The sequence below is a fragment of the Chenopodium album genome, chromosome 2 (assembly GCF_948465745.1).
Source record: "Chenopodium album chromosome 2, dcCheAlbu1.1, whole genome shotgun sequence".
Classification (NCBI taxonomy): Eukaryota; Viridiplantae; Streptophyta; class Magnoliopsida; order Caryophyllales; family Amaranthaceae; genus Chenopodium; species Chenopodium album.
In genome coordinates, this window is record NC_137835.1 from 3,786,090 (window position 1) to 3,804,815 (window position 18,726).

Here is an 18,726-nt window from a genome sequence, read left to right on the forward strand (position 1 = left end):
GTCGGACCCCCCTGCTGCCAGCTTTGTCGGTGCGATTTCAGTCATGTTTGCTGCGTTTTATTCCCAGCCCTTGATTTGTATTTTTATACTCTTGACTATATATACTCAATGAATGTCATTTATTAGGTATGATGTTAGATTAAAAGAGTGAAAAAAGCCTCTTGTTATTAGTTCATCTTCTTAGGGTTTAAGAGAGTGAATTAAGTGAGGTGTGAGCTTTCATGGTGTTTTGAAAGCTTGTAATCATCATCATCAAGTTACTCCATAGTGGATTGGTGGGTTTCCTCCCGGTACTCGGGTTCCCACGGTAATTTCGTTTGTATTCTTTATTTTGCTTTGCTTCGTTCTTCGATTATTGTTAATTGTCGTTAATCGCAAACTTAGCTAGCACATTCGTAATCCCTTTCAATTACTACTATTAAGGTTATACTCAAAGTTTTTGGTCACCATTTTGATGGGTAGGAACTTATCATTGGAAGATAAACTTTTACGTGTCAGACCTAATAGTGTAATTAGTTTCCTCGATAAAGTAGTGACGTCTTTTTCAATCTTTCCAACTTCATTAGCTTATTGATAGACAACAGTACATAGCACCTGTGTTTGCAAAAATAAAAAAAAAAATAAAAAAAATCAATTTCAAATTGCCCTCAACATATTTATAGTTATTGATAATCTTGGCATGATTTTTTGTACTTCATCCGTTTTTAGGTTGTCACGGAGTAATATAAGATGCATGTATTATTAATTAATAAAATTATAAACAATATTACATTCCATTTCATAAAATATTAAGTTTAGCTAAATTTGAAAACGTGCTTCTACTACGTATTAAGGCAGTTAACAGAGGACAGTTAAAGCAAAATTACTCATGGTTTTTCAATGATTGTAATTATGTGAAAAATCACTTTCATAGGGAGTACCTAGGCTTTATTTTTTGGTTTGGAGAAAATTCCATAAGATAATAACGTAAATAAAAATTTTAAGGTCTTTGATTACCATATTTTAAGACTAATTTTGATCAAGTAATTTAGTTGACACATACAAAAAGAGTAGTTTATAAAAGTCAAATTTTATATACTTGTTACGTTATTAGTTTAGGTTGAAAAGAAAGTTAAAGTGGGGAACAACGAACAAGGCCAACAAAGCCCTCCACCAATAATCTGCATGTCAAAAACGTTTACATCAGACTCGGGTTCGTTTGACATCATTGTGGTTTTCTGTTTTTTGGTTTTTTGTTTTTTAAAATCATGTGATATATGTCACATAATGAATCAAAAATTAGTCAAACTTATTAAAACCATGATAATTATGAAAACTGACAACAGAAAAGTGGAAACACCTTTTTCTAGTTTCCTGTTTTTGGTTTTTTGTTTTCAAAAAAACTGGAAACTGAAAACAAAAAACAATGCCAAACAAAATAACAAGTTATAAAAGATCATGATAGCTTCCACTTATACGATGAGCTATTAGTTATTGAAACCAATTTCTCTTTCAATTTAGTTAGAAATTTTCCTCCTTAATGCTGTAATGTAAAGGGCCTCCAACAATGTTTTGTTTGCTTATATATGAGTATGAAAATTTACCTTTTTAATATAGTCCAATTTCTACTAAATTCTTCTATTCCAACTGGCTTGCAAAGAGTGTATGGTTCACACAAATAAGGTACATAGTACATGGTAATGGCTGAGAATCGCAGAAAATCCAAATCTAGTGTTTATTGAAGATAAATAATTTTTTTTCTAAACTCGTCATTACCTCAAATCGCACAAAAAGTGTGGGGGTTTATAAACTCATATCAACCTGCATTCAATCTTAATTTCAAACCATACTATCTAGTGATTTTGTGGATTAGATACTCACTTAGTATTATCTTGTAACATTTTTCCCTTCTTCAAAAACAGCTAAATAACGATGTAAAAGTACAAAGGTGTCACGACTTATGAATAGAAAGATTAATTCTATGGTTTATAATTAGGGTTGAATAATCATTTATACCTAAAATTATTTATTTATTTTTTTCTATCATTAATGGTTCTAGGTAACATAGTTAACATTCCCAAAAAAAAAATAAAAAAAATAAAAAAAAATAATAAAAAAAAAAAATAGACATGTCAAGTCAAATTTGAGTTAGGTACAAATCCTTCTTGGATAGCCATGTGGAAATTTAAACTAACCAATATATACTATAAGTAATTATGTACTAATAACTAAAATAAAAATAACATGACCCATATATCTTAATTGTGCAATCATCATCCTTACGTATTTGTGATTAATTCGACCTTTATGAATTTATAATCTAACTTCAAAATACTCATGTATACCCACCACACAAACATATTTACCTATCCTATATTTAGACTAGACGTTTGAAAAGAATGATATGCTACAAATTCTGCCAATGAATTTTCTTCCAAGGTGTTAATCCTTGAAAAACCTTTTACCCAATAAAACAAAGAATTTGTGAGATCTTGCTTTTCCTTCTACTTTGAAGAGAATTATTTGACATGATAGGCAATTGGGTGGACAGAAAGAACAGTTTTAGGGTGAATAGCACTAGTTGCAAAACCCCCTGACATAAATGATAAATCCTCATGTACATGTACCGTGTTCGACTACCACTCTTGGTCATGTGCATGATGTTTAGGGCACTATAGCTTGTGTCGGGTTATCTTCGTGTTGGAGTCTTACAGGATTGGGGACTCGTATTACTCTATTTCTTAGAGTGTAATTGTCATGTTCATAGTGTAATTTGAAAACATGACAACTTGATCAACACGAAGACAACCTGCATCGCTAATAAATGCCTAAATGTGCAAATAATAATAAGACCATCTGTTTTGAATCTTAAGATAATGGACAATTTACCATCTATTTTGAATTATAAGGTAATGGAAAACTGCAAGGCTTTTACTTCATCAAAATAATATAATCCTGTGGGCATTTTCAACAACCTAATCTTGTGTAATCCTGAAAACAGAAAATATACATGATCTTAACTTGGCAGCACCTTCCTTACAAACAGCCAAATATACAGGTTCGCCCCTTCCCTCGTCAAACATACACCTATTATCATCAAAATATTAAGATTCTGTTTAAATGTGTAGTACATCATCAGAATAGATTGTAAGAATATTAAACGTACGGCATGTCCTCCAGGAAAAAAGAGGGTACTTGATAGTCCAAACAGGCTCTCAGGGTTCCTGCACATCATTTTATGAGCTTACATGAACAACATTCAATTGAAAATTTCCTCAGCAAATATGAATATAACTTACCAAAACTGATAGAAGGAGAATCATGCAGTTCTAATCTAATTGTGCTGGTAAAAACATCAGATAATGCAATCTGGTGGACAGAAGTTGAAAAGGGAAGAACACACTTTCTGTTGCAAAGCAAATTATGAAAATGAGAATTATTGCATGATCCATCCAGAAAAAGGCCCTAATCAACAGCTAAAGGTTTATGTCACAAATTTGCAACGTGTGAGCAAGACACATAGTATAGGAGCACATACATGCAGCAATACTCATTTCTGAAATTAGTCATCAATATGATTCCATTTGGTGGAGGACAGAAGTCCAAAGGGGAGCATACAGAGACACTTTCTGTTGTGAAGCAATTAAGCAAATTTTGAAAATGGGAATTATACATTATCATTCCAGAAAAGGCTCTAACCACTAGCAAAAGGTTTACATGGCAAATTCACGACATGGGAGTAAGACACAGTAAAAGCTCTTTCTGTAAACCTTATGGCGGCAGGGATCAAATCACTTTCTCAAGGTTGCTGTGAGCGTTCCAGCAAGTTGCACAGAATGGACACGCGCAGAAGAGGTGTCACTATCGATCTTTTAATTAAAACTAATTTTCATTATGTAGAGCATTATACTTAGATAAATCCAGCTGTCTGTTCTAAATTCATAGACCAAGATGCATATTATAAACACAAAGTGGATGGCAATAAAGACGATACAAAGCTGCCTTCCTTTTCGAGAACCAGCAAAAGCTGCCACTTGGCAATTAAATAAGCTAGCAGTTGTCTTAAGAAAATTCCAATGGGCTCAACTCCACAGTACCCATGAGATCAGCTCATCTTAATGGGAAGACAGATATTTCAAAAGGTAAAGATTTATAATGGGTGGACCAGGGAAAGCATTTGAGTTTTTCTCATTAGTTAGTCATTAGAACCCCTTAATCATAGCATTAGCACCAAAAAAAGCACTTCTAATCATCTATTAAGTAAGCTGGAAAATTCTACCAGCTGCCTTAAATAGGTCTGATGTACTTAACTAAAATTAATTACCAAAAATGTGACAAAATTCAATGTCACTGGCAAGTGAAGAATAAAAAGTGCAATTTTACTCGGGAAATTCATATATAACACAATAGTGGCAATATTATGTTATGCCACCTAACATGTTCCCTTTTTCAAATTATTCTCTCAATCAATTTGAGGTTTTTTAGAGTTGGAAGTACCCAAACTTTACCCGTGCAATGACAGAAAGGCTAAGCCCAGTTAATACTTTGACCCACAATGCACCAACCATATAGTTCATAATAAGAAAAAAGTAGAAATAGATTGATAAAGGGTTCTACAGTAGCCCATAATCCAAAGCCAAATGATAATGAATCCTTGCCTCCTTTAGATTAAAGGGTTATGTCAGTCAAATACTATGCTAACTATACTAGCTTCTAACCAGCATCTGTTTTATAAGGTCACAACCTTCCAATTATTATTTAGTACGTTCAAGAAATATATTAAAAACTAATATAACTAACATTAATGGTTGGGAAATAGTGTTTCAAATTTTTAAATGCAAAGACCAGACAATAGCATAAATTGACATATATATAGATACAAGTATACAACACAATAAATGTCTCCTCATTATATCTGTTCCCGAAATGTATATGAACATCTCAAGATAGAGGGGTGTACATTATAAGCTTGTTGCTTAGTAAACACAAACAATAAGAAGAACACAAACACACACTCACACACACACACACACACAAATCACAATAAAAATAAATAAATAAATAAGCCACGTGAAGGTCGTGAGCTACTTGGCTACTGATGTATCGCACATAGGTGACTGATTTAGCACCAAGAAATAAGATATCGGTATCTATAATTTTCCTTTTTTTGTCTTCGTCTTGTCATGTGAACTCCAGCATCTATGTTACAATATATTCTTCAACTAATTTACAAATAATTAGGAATATACTTCGATAGATTTATCAACAAGAAAACATACACCTAAAAATACAAGAAAGAAAAACCTTCAAGATGTTTAACCAAGATCTACAGCTAACTAGAGATCTGAATCGTTGGAGGAACTAGTGAAAGTTTACCTGAATCATAGTTATGGCCACCAGCAAAGGTCTTTCTAATATCTAAATAAACTGGGCTTTCTTCAGGTCTGCAATGACTCCCTTGTCCTCTTTGCTTCTTTCATTGTAGATAACCTGCGAAGTTGAAAAAAAGATCGTATGAGATGTTCAGTTTCCTAATCAAGGACAATGGAGTAGAAATCTTTAGTATGAAAAGAAACAACAGTTCCTGTACATAGGTATACCTTATCAATGATACCATATTCAACAGCTTCACTCGGGCTAAAATATTTTGGACGTCGGATGTCAGCCTCAATCACTTCAGGAGGTTTTCCAATATGTCTTGAAAACAGCTTAACCTTTAAGACAAACAATATATGTTACCCTCAATTCTAATATCAATATCTCAGCCATCAGCAGCAGATCTAAAGTTGAATACAAAGTATTAGAAATAATCAACAGCTATGGATCATTTTGCATTGCCAATTGCTAGAAAGTACTCAGTAGTACAAAAGAAACAAATTAATGCAGAAGAAACAACTAAGGTCCTGTTCAGTTCACCTAAATTTTTCTAGACTGAAATTACTTTCACTGAATAAACTGATTTTTACTGAAACCTATTTAATTTTGACCGGATAAAACTGATTGTTACAGATTATGGCTGATTTTTAATGTATATGATTTTATATAGAATGAACAGGACCTAATTGGCACTTTTTTCATATAAGCACTTGGACGTACAGACACTACAATAGTTTGCATAAAATAATTGTTAAAAGGTTTATAGTATAGAGGGTCATTCAGGTTATATTTTTTCTTTTTTTTTTTTCCCCCTCCTTCTATTAAAAAGAGAAGGCCATGAAGGTCCCAGGATGAAATATACCCTTCTTCCACAGCAAAACAAAAAGCAGAAAGAGCATGAGGAAAGCCACTAGATTTTTGAGAACCCACACACGGCCACACCTGCTTTTTTACTTCAAGTCAGTACCTTCTCTTACAAAGTGAACTGAACTTACCATAGTAGATGCACTTGATTATAATCACTAGATTCAGTAAAGTGAAACATCAAATTTTGCAACAAAATAGAACAATATTGCTAGAGTTGGCAGTTGGGTTTAAGATTCTTCCTTAGGCAGAAGACCAAAACATGCACCTAAAGCCAAATCTTTTCCCCTCTCATAGGCACGAACTGGGAATCAGTGTGTGTGTGTGTGTGTGTGTGTGTGTGTGTGTGTGTGATTGGGGGGGGGGGGGGGGGAGGTGTTGTTGTAGGCACAACATGGAAAACTAAATCATCAAAGCAAGTGATTACAAGGATCTGAACGTTTTTGAAGGTCTGTTTACTGTTGTGCAGTACCATTGATCATTACAAATTTAGCTAATATGCAGCCAACAAATGACGTACTTTCTTAAACTCAATGTTGGAAAAAACTCAAAACATTATTGGAGACTTTAGTTCTTTTGAAGATGTGATTAAACTTAGCAATTAATACAAAGAGTGAATATAGCATATTATAAACCTTTGATAAATCAACCATCCAATTCCATACACGGGTAATTTAATTTACAACATTTCCTTTTTAAATAACTTGAAGATAAATGTAAGATTATAAACAACCTTATAAACATTTAAATATCTGATATCAAACATAATTATCCATTAAAACAAGCTCATAAAATTTCTTTCACAAACATTCAACTTTGTGGTACACATGGCTAGATCTTTAATAATGTGATTTTTTATACAAACATGCTTTACTTACTAAATGATTGCATATATAAACCAGTACCAGGTAATTGTGTAAAATGATGAAGACATCCACACAGCTTAATTGCCCTTTCGTGAAATAACATCTCAATATAATGTATAATTGATAATAAACAATGCCAAGATATGAATTATGTAAGTCATTACCAATTCTGTCTTCACATTTGTTACTTCTTTCCTGGCAAGTTCAACATCACTTGCTTGACCTTGGAACCTAGCAATTGGCTGCAGAAATTGCACAGAAGGGTTTTAAATCCATCTGAAGAATGTATGCATCTTGAGAGCAATTATGTGGGAGAAGGTATGGAGAAGAGAAATCATAAATGACGAGTTAAATAATGACCTGTTTCATCATGATAGTAGAGGATGGAAGGGCAGCACGATTTCCCTTTGCACCAGCAGCTAGAAGCAAGGCTGCCTCTCCCCAGGCATTGCCAACGCATAGAGTAAAAATAGGTGGCTTGACATACCTGAAAGAGATCAAATACCAAAATCAACGATGAACCAGCAAAATCCGGATAGCACTTGAATAGTTAAATATATAAAATTGTAATTTCATATTTTCAGCAGCAAAGATTTTAATTAAAAATAAAAATAAAAATAAAATTAAAATAAAAAAAATAAAATAAAATAAAAAAAAGAAACTGAAGAATATAACCTCATAACATCGTATATAGCAAAAGCCTCTGTTTCATACCCCAGCTTCTCACCACCCTAAAGGAGAAAAGGTGAGATAACCATCAATATCAGCACCAAAGACCTAGCATTAGACGACAAATTGAAAACGGATGGCACTAAAAGAATTCAAAAGACAATATAAACAAGTGATATAGGAAATCCGCAACAACTTCCACAAATTTGGTACATTTGATTAGCTTCGAGAATATCGCTGTAGGAACTAATCTTCTATAAGCACAAGCAAGATATTAAAAAACTGCTAAAGACCACCATTAGAAAAAGAACTTGTCAATGGAGAACATAGGAGAACCATTTCAGTAATGATCTTTACACTGGCAAAGGTCTGAGCAGATTGTCATTGAATTTTTGCCCCTTTATCTCAAGTGACAAGTTTCACCACCACTGAAGTCTTCAATAACATATCAGTGCCCTCGTCACAAAGATATACTACCTCACAGTCAAAGTATCACCACTTCACCACTGATCATCAATAATTTAATCATAGTGATCAACTATCATTATGATTGTCTAAAATTCTTATTGCATTTCATATCACAAGTTTTATTTACATTTTTGGCTTAGATACCTTAAAATTCTATTAACTTAGAATAAAATCTAGACATATGGTATAAAGTCTATAGTCTCAACAAGGCAGGCAGATAAACACCAATGTCATTTTTGGGGTGATCGTGCAAAAGATGGGTGAACAGTAGATAAAACAGAGGTCCTCCTCCATTTTAGCACAGACCTCTATAATTTGAAGAGCAATGTGAAGAAGAAATTCGTGATCGATCACATAATCCAATCAACATACAAGAAGGAAGCAGTACAGAAAATCACCTTTGTTGTTCCAGTAGAATTGATGTAAAGATATATTGGCTTTTCTTCATCCTCATATTGAAGATATAAAAATTCTGCAAGTATTAGCTCAGTCACAGAGGGTACAAGAGACATGCCTAAATAAACTATGCGGTTCTTGTACAAGTAAGAAGCCAAATCTGGTGGTGGCTGCTCCCAAGCACTTCCTCTAGAAAAAGGTATGACCTGTTATTTGTCAAAATACATTATGCAACTACAGCAAACCATTCAGAAAATATTCTTTTGTATAAAGGATATATATATTAAAACCTGATTCAACTTATAACAACAACAATAACAAAACCTTAGTCCCGAAATGATTTGGGGTCGGTAACATGAATCGTTATAAGAAACTGTTCGCAAAGAAAATAGAGCATAGAAAGATAATATGCGGTTCTTGACCTTTCGTGACACATATCTTAGTTAATTAGGGGTGATATGCAGTTCTTGGACTTTCTTGACACAAAGCACTATATTCACACTGGTAAGTGAGGAAAGAAGTCAATGAGAAGATACCACAAATTTGAATAGCAAAAGAAATGAACAAGCAAAAAGGTTTTTCCAGTCCGTTATTAAACTCAAAAGGTTAAAACATATTTCCAAGGATGACAGGACGAACCGATGAAGAAACGTGTCGTGTTAATAGTTCGTAACAAAGGTAGCAAAAGAAAAAAAAAATAATAACTATATGTAGAGCAGGGCCAGCTGACACATGGCTGCACAGACAGGCTAGTCCACAGCATTCTCATGTCTTGCGCCATGCTGATTTTCAGAAATGTAGCACAGCTGCACAGCTGCACAGGCATAGCCCACCAGGAATCGCTCAGGCAGGACCAAGCCACATGCACAGCCCACTTCCAACCAACTTAGAAGCAAAGGAAAAGTCAAAGATTGGTTTTGTACATATGTTCATTAGATCTTCACACACACACACACAAGAAAGAAAAAAAAAGGGGGGGGGGGGGGGGGGGGGGGTCAATGTACCCAGTGAAGTCCACTTAATAAATTTTAAGAGAGAGATACCAGTTGTCACAAGCAACATGAGAAAGAAAAGAACTGCTCTCAGAATTCACAATATATGCACATGCCCCTTCTTTCATCTCCATAAAGCAGCCATAGTGTGTGATGTTTATTCAGAATTTTCAATCCAAGCAGAGGCTATTACACCCCCTTGCCAAATACAAAAGACCCCATTTCAGCCTTACCAAACTAAGCATAGAGGTATTATAATATGTTCCCATAAACAAACCCGTCTACTTCATTCTTGCATATCATAAATCAATACTTGTTCTGTTTTAGCTAAGTCTACTAATAAGAAATTATCCGAAACAAGTCAAGGGTCCTAGTATACAACCTCTAAGAAATGCGAAGGTAGTACTCAAGATGAAACAGATAAAGAAGACCCCCGGAAGAGTCCGGGTTGGTGGATCGACATTTCTTTCTAATGGTTTGGGTATTCCGAACTATTTATCTAGTGATTTAAATCATTTTACTATAAGGGCATCCTTTAAAAGTTCAATATCAGTTGTTCATCCACTATCACTTTACCACTCACATTTGTAAAACCATAAGTCGATTCACCAACTTATAGCTCGCTCCGTATAATTGCCAGTTTTCTGTTAGAATTTCGACACTCGTAACTGTTCCAAAAACATAGAATCACTCACCACAATTACATTGAAACCCAATAAACTAAAGGATGATCAATTCAGCCAGTCTCCTAATTGCTCTAAATCAATTTCTCCAAATATACATCATCTCTTAACATCAAATTGCGCATACATTTTACCATTACTACAGCTAATGAGCTACACCCTAAATTTCAGCTTTCCTAATCAAAACATTAACAATCTGAAAAATAATCAAATTGCAATCACACAACCTCCCAAAATAACTAAAATAAACAACTCAAAAACGCAATTACAAATCAAATTATATAGAAACCCTAAAATTATCAGACATGGAAATAAAGAAACGAGCAAGAAAGTTGAAAATGATACCATGGTAACAACGCCGCGCTTAGGACGAGAGTTCGACGACGTAAGAGAATGAGGTCGTCGGAGTTTATGGCCGGTAAAGTCACCGGAAACGCTACCGCCGACGAAAGGAGAGAGAAAATTGGAGGAAAGAGAAGCTCTGAGAGAAGAAGCGCGAAATGAGGCGGTGGTGGTGGGAGTTGGTTTAGAGTGAAGTGGGGGAGAAGGTGAGCATAATCGGGTGGTAAGGAAAGAGTGGGAAGACGCCATTGATGCTGCCATTGAGCTTGAGCTTGAGCTTGAGCAGAGGAGAGAGAATTGCGAAGAAGAAGAAGAAGAAGAAGATAGAGATTAGAGAGAGAGAAAGAGGAGAGAGAAAGTGAAAGAGGAAGAAGCCATTGTTAAAAGATCCGACCCATTTTAGGGAGGTTAAAGCCTAAAGATAAACCGTTTTTTTGTAATGAATTGTTTTGGTTTTTGTGGTTTGGGCTTATTTATGTTGGTTTAGTCTTGTTTATTGGGCTTTTTACAAATTTAACAAGATTGGACTTAACAATTTTTTAAAAATATACTTGTATTGAATAATTTGAATTTATGACCTTGGGATGCATTTCCCACTTTTACTCGAGTTTCTGATATATGTTTGGAAAATCTCTAAAGATGGCTTGATTTTGTGTATTATACCCTTTCGTATAGCCTTCAAAGAACATTGGCCTATTTGGTGTCCAAAAGCGTGGAATTCATGCCTTGGTCCATAACTTTACATTCCTCGAAACTGTTTGTTAAATACTTAAATTGTCTGTCTACCCTGGTCATAGAGCCATGTTGTTTTAGGCTCATGCTCATGCCTTGTCTCTATGAAAATCAAAATACCCTTCATATTAAAGTCGAATCAATGTGTTATCTTGAATGAGTGTATGACCAAACACACTGGTGCTTTTTAAGACAAGGTGTTTTTAGCGTCCTTGTTTTGTGCTATGACTCATGCCTTGTGGACGCTTAGCTTTGTACCCTGGTTGAATTGGGTAGTAGTGCCTTTGCCAAACTTTGGTTTTTAATTTTAGTTATATGAACTATTCTGAATTTTTAAGGGCCTGTTCAGTTCAGTTCAGTTCATCAGTTCAGCTCCAATCAGTTCAGTTCATCAGTTCAGCTCCAATCAGTTCAGTTTAGTTCAACTCCTAATTTCCTTCTCTTATAAAATATTCATTTCAGCTCAGTTTAGTTCAGCTCAATTTAGTAAATGTAAACATGTCCTTATTTATACTGTCTGAATACATATTAATTTCAACTTAATATTCCATAGAATAAACAAAATAAGATGAGAAAAATTAAACAAGGGCAAATATATATATATATATATATATATATATATATATATATATATATATATATATATATATATATATATATATATATATATATATATATATATATTGAAAAAAGAAAAAAAAAAAAAAGGAATACAACTTATAAGGTCTCTTTGTACACAACTTTATGTTTTTAATGTTTTAAATTCATAACAGGCAATTTATATAAGTTGAGATGATTAAGATACATAAGTTCCATTATATATGTATGTACGTAATTGCGTGTTAGTGAGTCCACAAACATAGGTCCACTGTTTATAAGTATACCTTGACTTAGTTGGTAAGTATTTTTTATTTCTCACATTGTATAAACTTTTAGTGGATGGTTGTTAGATATTATAAACTAAATATTGAATTAAAACCTTTAATCTATAAACAGAACAATAATTCAACAACTTATATTAATACGTATACCATCAACATTAACACTCTATTTATGAATCTATGATAGCATAATGCTCATCACATCTTCATAAAAACTGATATAATATCAATTGGCTTAGTTCAAATGCAACCTATACTATGAATATGATGCACACGCATTTTAGATAAGCTCTCCTTAATACAATATTCATATATATAATCTCACCAAACCATACCTATGGAATAATGGAATACATGTTTATGGTAAAACGTCACTCCCTCTATCCTAAATTTAGTTGTCACGTTGCTAATTCATTATTAACATGATCGCTTGGATAGAAACTAAAAGTATTATTGGTTGCAATCGTCCTGGTGTTTTGCTTTTATGTGAGGCCGGGTAATTTTACACTATTGTAGGCGGAGGTAAAAGGGACGTCTTTAGTGCTGCTTGTACGACTTAGCTCCAATCGAACGAAGATTTTCTTCAATTTTACAATCCCTTTGGTCCAAAGGACATTGCAATAAAATGTCAAGGACAGTGAAGTTTTTGCCATTCAAGGTGTTTACATCTACTTGTAGAGTTCCAGCTGAATTGGTGCAAGTGTTCAACAATGCTTCAACCATCTACAATTCAAGTTCAAATAGTTAATTAGTACTTTAAGAGCTTTCTGACTAAAATATTGGATCATAAAAGCTAGGATCATAAATTATATAGCCGTCTGTACTCTTTATTGTCTTTAGTAAGTACGTGATATAAATAATTGTTAAAAAGAAATTGAGAGATAAATAAAGCCAAAGTGATTAGGTTGCCAAGAAAGAATCTCAAAAAAAAAAAAAAATATGTAGCATTCAGTTTTTAAGTGACAAATGAATTAGAAGTAGTCATGTCTACTTCAAAATCATTACACGTATAGACTAATAGGATCTCAGTTTATATTATTACTCATTACAGATTTACAGGTACTATATATGTTACTCAGACTCTTCATTTTACCTTAAATACTCGTGTCAGACCTTCACCACTTGGAAATGAAAAGGGCACGCACTTACTTACTTAGATATACACTTGGACACATACCCGTGTCAGACATGCTGATCAGCAAGTAACATAGGCTATGTATACCTTAAACATTAATTAACCAAGTTTGTTTTTTTTTTTTTTTTTTGACAGGAGGTAATTAACCTAGCTTAATTTACAAAGATAAAATCAGAAAACTTTACCTGTTGCTGTTTCATCATGATAGCCAAATGCAATATAGTGTTGCCTTCATCATCCTTACAATTCAACAAATCACTAGTTACCTTACTCTTATCAAATGAAGAACCATAAACTGCACCCAACAATAATGGTATGTTCCCTTGAGATTGATCAACCAATTTAAGCTGCTCAAGCAAAACCAAGAAAGCACCCAACTGCTTGTTCTTCACTGCAAGGTGAAGGGCTGTTTCGTTTCGTGTTGTCGTGTCCATGATGCAGCTAGGATAATACTTGACTAGAAACTTAACAACTTCAACCTTCCCTGAAATCACTGCAACATGCAGGGGAGTTCTGTTTTCTTTACCCTTAGTAAGCTCTTTTTTTGTAGGGGCTAACTTTTCTAGTAAGTTTCTAACCATCTCAACTTGACCAGTTTCTGCTGCTAAGTGGATTGGACTATACCCAAAACGATCAATTTTTGTGATGAAAGACGGTCTTAAGCTTGCGATTTCCCTAGCAAAGTAAGGCTTTCGAGCTAAGACAGCTAAGTGTAAAGGAGTCCTAGTAAATGGTACATCATCTATGAAATTAAGTATGTTTGGCTCATCATCAAGTAATGCATAAAAGGCCTCTATGTTTCCTGCTTGACAAACTTGTACCAATCTCTTATCCATTTTTCTTTGGTGTGAATTTTCGTGGCTCGATTTTTTGCTTAAGAGTTGAGGAAGTTTGAGGAATTGGTAAAGATTTAGAGCTTGTTATATAGAACTACTAAGGTTGAATTTTTTTTGAAGCATGATGAGTTTTTCATGCATAAGTAATGGTTGCTTGTTTGTAGTCCTCCTTTTAAGTTCACAAGAAGTCAATGAGTAAATGTAACAAGAAAAGTGGGCGATATTACTGCCTAATTATATTCTTGCACATCAGTTACACTTGTTCCTTGTTTCAATCCTTTAACATCATAGTAGATTAGTGAATAATATTAATATATGTAGTGATTATAAATGTCAAGTAAACAGGTTTCTTAAGATAATAAGTATAATTGAAGTATGCATGTAGCATATCTTATAGATAAGTAATTTGATTTCGACTATATTCATGTTTGACAAAGAGAGTTTCTCACAACTTACCTACCATTATAGCTTGTTTGATTAGATTAGATTACATGGAGTAACATGATTTGGATATTGGTAGACAATTTTCTCGAGAACATTCAAGCCCGTAATGTCAAATACTACTTTTCCAAATAAAAATTTAAAAGCACTTATATTTCTTATTATAGAAATACTCTACGATTTGTGAATTGTATGTTTTTACTATACTCCATCTGTTCCTTATATTTTCGTATCACTTGACCCAAAAAGTGGCTTTATGATGCGGGGGGTGAAGCTGCAAAATTAAAGAAACAATTAATGTCACTTATAGGGTTAAGCAGCAAATCAAATCGTGATAAATTTGCATGTTTTAATGATTGATGGATACGGAGTATAATTTAATTGTAGCCAATTTTTATTCAAAATATTGTGAGCTTTTCTTCCATTTATATTCAAATATTTGTGAAAACATTATTACTACAATCTTATTTTTCAACAATATTGATTACATACTATAACTTTATAAGCTCTTATGAAGTTATGAGTTTGTACCTCTTTTATCCTCAAATTCACGAGAACAAACTCAGTATGAACTCTTTGTACAGTAATCGTCATTAATTAAATCTGACCAAGAACTCTTTAGGGATGAGCATTCCTCTATCCTTCTCTCTCTCCCTTAATAAGTTTGACCTACAAACTGAACTGAACTAAACCATAAGATACACATACGGCTTAGGGTCCTTCTCTTAGTCACAAAAAATAAATAAAAATAAATGTTTTGTCAGTTTTTTTTAGATGTATCACTTTTATTGTACTTCGTTTTTAAATACTTGCTCCACTTTTCTTTTGCGGCCGTTTTTAAAAACTGCTTTATTTCCTTATTTGGAAATCTTTTATAATATTTAATTCATTTCTCTCAACTAGTGGGACCCAATTTTATAACTTTTAGTTTCTCTCATATTTTATTATTTTCTCCAATTTCTCCTAAAACTTCGCGGTTGAAGAAATGAAACAAGTTTTTAAAAACGAAGGGAGTAATTGCCAACTCTTAGGCAATTTTTGGAGTAGAGACTAGAGAGAATTTATTAATTAAAAGAGAAACACACATTTTCATAATGTTTTTTTTTTTTTTTTTTTTTTTTTGAGAAAATAACAAATGGATCGCAATCGTTGAAATTAGTTGCCAGAGAATGAGAAAGGATAATACTCCCCCCGTCCCTTAATATAATGCTTCTTTCTCTTTACTATGTGAAGAATAAATGCTCAAAAAAAACATTGTATTAAGGGACGGAGAGAGTACAGTCCAAACCTTTTAAATTTAAAGGGGAGTTTTTTTTATAAAATATTTTAGCGAGTACTATAGTTTTTTTAATGAATAGTCGTTCACAAATTGACATATCAACCGTTATTAACAATTTATCTTAAAATCCATTGGCTTTAGAAAGACTATTTGTTGGAGTAGTAGCAAGATGACAAACAAGTTAACCAAAGGATTGAAGGTGAGCCCCTAAAACCAAAAAGTGATTTGTTTTTCTCTGAAACCCACCATGAATTCTTCTCAATGAACCCATACTCCCACCATCTTCAAACTACAACACTCTCATCTTCATCTTCTTCCTCTTTAAAATTATCATTCAATCCTAAAGAATAATGAAAATGGCCTTACTATCTTCATCTTCAACTCCCACTCTCTCTCCTATTCCTTCTTCAAAACCCCACCATAATCTTAATCTTACCCACAAACCTTATCTTCTTCCTCTACCCAGAAAAACCAACCTCTCAATTTCTCCAATTAGAGTTTCTGCTTCTGATAATGGAGCTGGGGTTGTAGCTTCTTCTGCTGTTGTTACTGAAGAGAAGGTTCTAGAAACCCCATCTGAAGTAAAAGGAACTGGGTCTGATTCTGTAGATTCAACCCCTAAAAAATTGGAGAAAAATGCAGAAGATGTTACAGAAGTTAAAGCTTCTGAAGAGGTTGTGAAGAAATTTGTGGACCCCAGATGGGTTAATGGGAGTTGGGATTTGAAGCAGTTTCAGAAAGATGGAATTACTACAGATTGGGATGCTGTTATTGATGCTGGTATATGCTCTAAAATTTGAATTTTTATAATTTTTTTTTTTTTTTTTTTTTTTTTTTTGTGAAGAACTAATTTCAGTTTTTGTTGGTTCATTGGCGATTTATCCTTGATTATGTCTCTAACATTGATCAATTTTTGCTAAATTTAAAGGATTAACTAAGTAGGTTCTATAAATTTTCATTTCTTGATTGAGATTTTAAGGGGTTTTGGTGGATTTTTGTACTGTTTGTAGCATGTACATTTACCAGAAGTGTAAGTTTTTATCATTGGAGTTTAGCAATGGGACCAAATTGCTGCATTGATTCTATCGCAGTAGTTTTGCATGTTTTAGCATATTATGGTAATTATTGTTTTATTCTGCCAATTTGCCATTGCATTGAAATCAGTGGTTACCTGCTGGTGAGCTTGCTTTTAGACACGAGATGCTATAGGTGATGTTTGAGGGTGTTGATTCTTGAAGTTTCAATTGGAGATTAAAAATTAAAGCTAGATTTGTTAGATTGAAAAGGGTGAAAATGCATTGCTCTCAACTTCTCATTATACTTGGTTATTAGATGTAATTTTAGAATGAAAGTAGGATGTTAAAATTTGGTTATATGCAAGTCATTTGTTATGGAAGATGAGTTCGTCTAAGGTCCGATGGTAACAAGTTTTCGAAAGTGTCACCTTTTTCTATCGAGCTTTTCTAATCGGTGCTTGTGAAGGTAAGAGGTTTCGTGTGTTATGATCACATCCATAGTGACAAATTCATGGTCTGGCTTGTCCTTTTTTGCTCCCTGTGAGCTATTTGTTTTTGACAGTCTGCATTTTGCAATTTGTGTTTTAGTTTTAACGATTTTTGGCCATCTAATTTATCTCTCACAGAAAAAGTATAGTTTGTTCTAATATCCTCTTGATTAGAATGATATCATGATCAACTAGCTCAAATGAGACATCAACTAGCTCAAATGAGACATCGACAAAATTAAGAAGATAGTTGATGTCTCATTTAATATCATCTAATCTTCCTTTGGCATTAAATGAGACATCAACTATCTTCTTAATTTTGTCATGATTTGTAATCAATTGGGTCCTCTTGATGATTTGCAGAGGCGAGGAGGAGGAAGTGGCTCCAAACCTACCCAGAATCAACCACTAATGATGAACCTGTTATTTTTGACACCTCAATCATTCCATGGTGGGCATGGATCAAAAGATTCCACCTTCCTGAAGCCGAGCTTCTTAATGGTTTGTTTCGACACATAATGCACACATATTGTGCCTTACTTTTACCATTCAACTAACTGATTTCTTTTTCCTTTTGTGTTTGGCAGGCCGTGCTGCTATGATTGGTTTCTTCATGGCTTATTTTGTTGATAGCTTGACTGGTGTAGGTCTTGTTGATCAAATGGGTAACTTCTTCTGTAAAACCTTGTTATTTGTTGCTGTTCTTGGTGTGCTGTTCGTTCGGAAGAACGAAGATCTAGATAACTTAAAGAAGCTACTAGAAGAGACGACTTTGTATGACAAGCAATGGCAAGCGACATGGCAAGATGAGAGCAATACTACTTCCAAGAAAGATTAGCCCATCTAGTTTATAAGATTTTTAATCTGAATATGGTTTTGTCTGTATGTTAAGGATAGGCTTCATCCAATATTGTATTCAGAAAGACTTGGTTAGCACCTTATTAATACTTCTATCATTCTGTGCTGAATTTAGGAGCATTCAGTTTATTCTGCAAGAGGAAATGACAAAATGGTTTGCCAATTGCCACTAGTGATTCAAACTGATGTTTATCTGTCATTTGATCTAAATACTAAAGAAAAATATTACTCTCAAGTATAAATAATCACCTTTTAAACACCAAAATTTGATTATACCATCTAATTTTTTATTTTAATTTTTTTAAATTAACACCCCTAAGTTAAGAAAATTTATATTTCATTAACTGTTAACTAAAAATTATCGATTTTTGTGCCGAAATTTGGTCTAAAGGTTTTGAGGGCACTTTGGCCCTATAGATCCTATT

At 33.6% G+C, this 18,726-nt stretch overlaps 3 protein-coding genes across 7 annotated transcripts; 1 reads left to right on the forward strand and 2 right to left on the reverse strand.

Moving 5' to 3' along the window:
* Positions 1 to 2,889: 2,889 nt before the first annotated feature.
* LOC145593301 (ATP-dependent Clp protease proteolytic subunit-related protein 4, chloroplastic-like) lies at positions 2,890 to 11,028 on the reverse strand. Of its 5 annotated transcripts, XR_014102678.1 has the most exons (10): positions 10,639 to 11,028; positions 8,621 to 8,824; positions 7,761 to 7,816; positions 7,446 to 7,572; positions 7,250 to 7,327; positions 5,580 to 5,693; positions 5,356 to 5,469; positions 3,279 to 3,385; positions 3,146 to 3,203; positions 2,890 to 3,066 (listed from the first exon to the last, which is right to left on the reverse strand). XR_014102678.1 is itself a non-coding variant. In XM_081649710.1 (8 exons), the coding sequence occupies exons 1-7, from the start codon at positions 10,894 to 10,896 to the stop codon at positions 5,398 to 5,400; spliced, it is 909 nt and encodes a 302-aa protein (XP_081505836.1). In that variant the 5' UTR covers positions 10,897 to 11,028; the 3' UTR covers positions 2,890 to 3,203; positions 5,356 to 5,397. The 5 variants fall into 5 exon arrangements, 1 of the variants encoding a protein (XP_081505836.1); XR_014102663.1 differs by lacking the exon at positions 3,279 to 3,385; XR_014102668.1 differs by having other exon boundaries at positions 2,890 to 3,203.
* A 1,757-nt stretch (positions 11,029 to 12,785) lies between these two features.
* Positions 12,786 to 14,219, reverse strand: LOC145606476 (uncharacterized). The gene is made up of 2 exons (XM_081662363.1): positions 13,569 to 14,219; positions 12,786 to 12,971 (listed from the first exon to the last, which is right to left on the reverse strand). The coding sequence occupies exons 1-2, from the start codon at positions 14,217 to 14,219 to the stop codon at positions 12,786 to 12,788; spliced, it is 837 nt and encodes a 278-aa protein (XP_081518489.1).
* A 1,897-nt stretch (positions 14,220 to 16,116) lies between these two features.
* On the forward strand, positions 16,117 to 18,470 carry LOC145593338 (light-harvesting complex-like protein 3 isotype 1, chloroplastic). Its single transcript, XM_081649711.1, has 3 exons — positions 16,117 to 16,719; positions 17,807 to 17,944; positions 18,031 to 18,470. The coding sequence occupies exons 1-3, from the start codon at positions 16,290 to 16,292 to the stop codon at positions 18,279 to 18,281; spliced, it is 819 nt and encodes a 272-aa protein (XP_081505837.1). The 5' UTR covers positions 16,117 to 16,289; the 3' UTR covers positions 18,282 to 18,470.
* The last annotated feature ends 256 nt before the right edge of the window (positions 18,471 to 18,726 follow it).

Bases quoted from the DNA above. Each gene is read 5' to 3' on its own strand.
- LOC145593301 (XM_081649710.1), bottom strand. From the start codon at position 10,896: ATGGCAGCATCAATGGCGTCTTCCCACTCTTTCCTTACCACCCGATTA. The intron at 7,817-8,620 runs GTGATTTTCTGT...TTTCTCCTTTAG, and splicing joins ATTCTACTGGAACAACAAAG to GGTGGTGAGAAGCTGGGGTA. The intron at 5,470-5,579 runs GTATACCTATGT...TCAACTTCGCAG, and splicing joins AATATGGTATCATTGATAAG to GTTATCTACAATGAAAGAAG.
- LOC145606476 (XM_081662363.1), bottom strand. From the start codon at position 14,219: ATGGATAAGAGATTGGTACAAGTTTGTCAAGCAGGAAACATAGAGGCC. The intron at 12,972-13,568 runs GTAAAGTTTTCT...CTTGAATTGTAG, and splicing joins TCATGATGAAACAGCAACAG to ATGGTTGAAGCATTGTTGAA.
- LOC145593338 (XM_081649711.1), top strand. From the start codon at position 16,290: ATGAAAATGGCCTTACTATCTTCATCTTCAACTCCCACTCTCTCTCCT. The intron at 16,720-17,806 runs GTATATGCTCTA...GATGATTTGCAG, and splicing joins GGATGCTGTTATTGATGCTG to AGGCGAGGAGGAGGAAGTGG. The intron at 17,945-18,030 runs GTTTGTTTCGAC...TGTGTTTGGCAG, and splicing joins TGAAGCCGAGCTTCTTAATG to GCCGTGCTGCTATGATTGGT.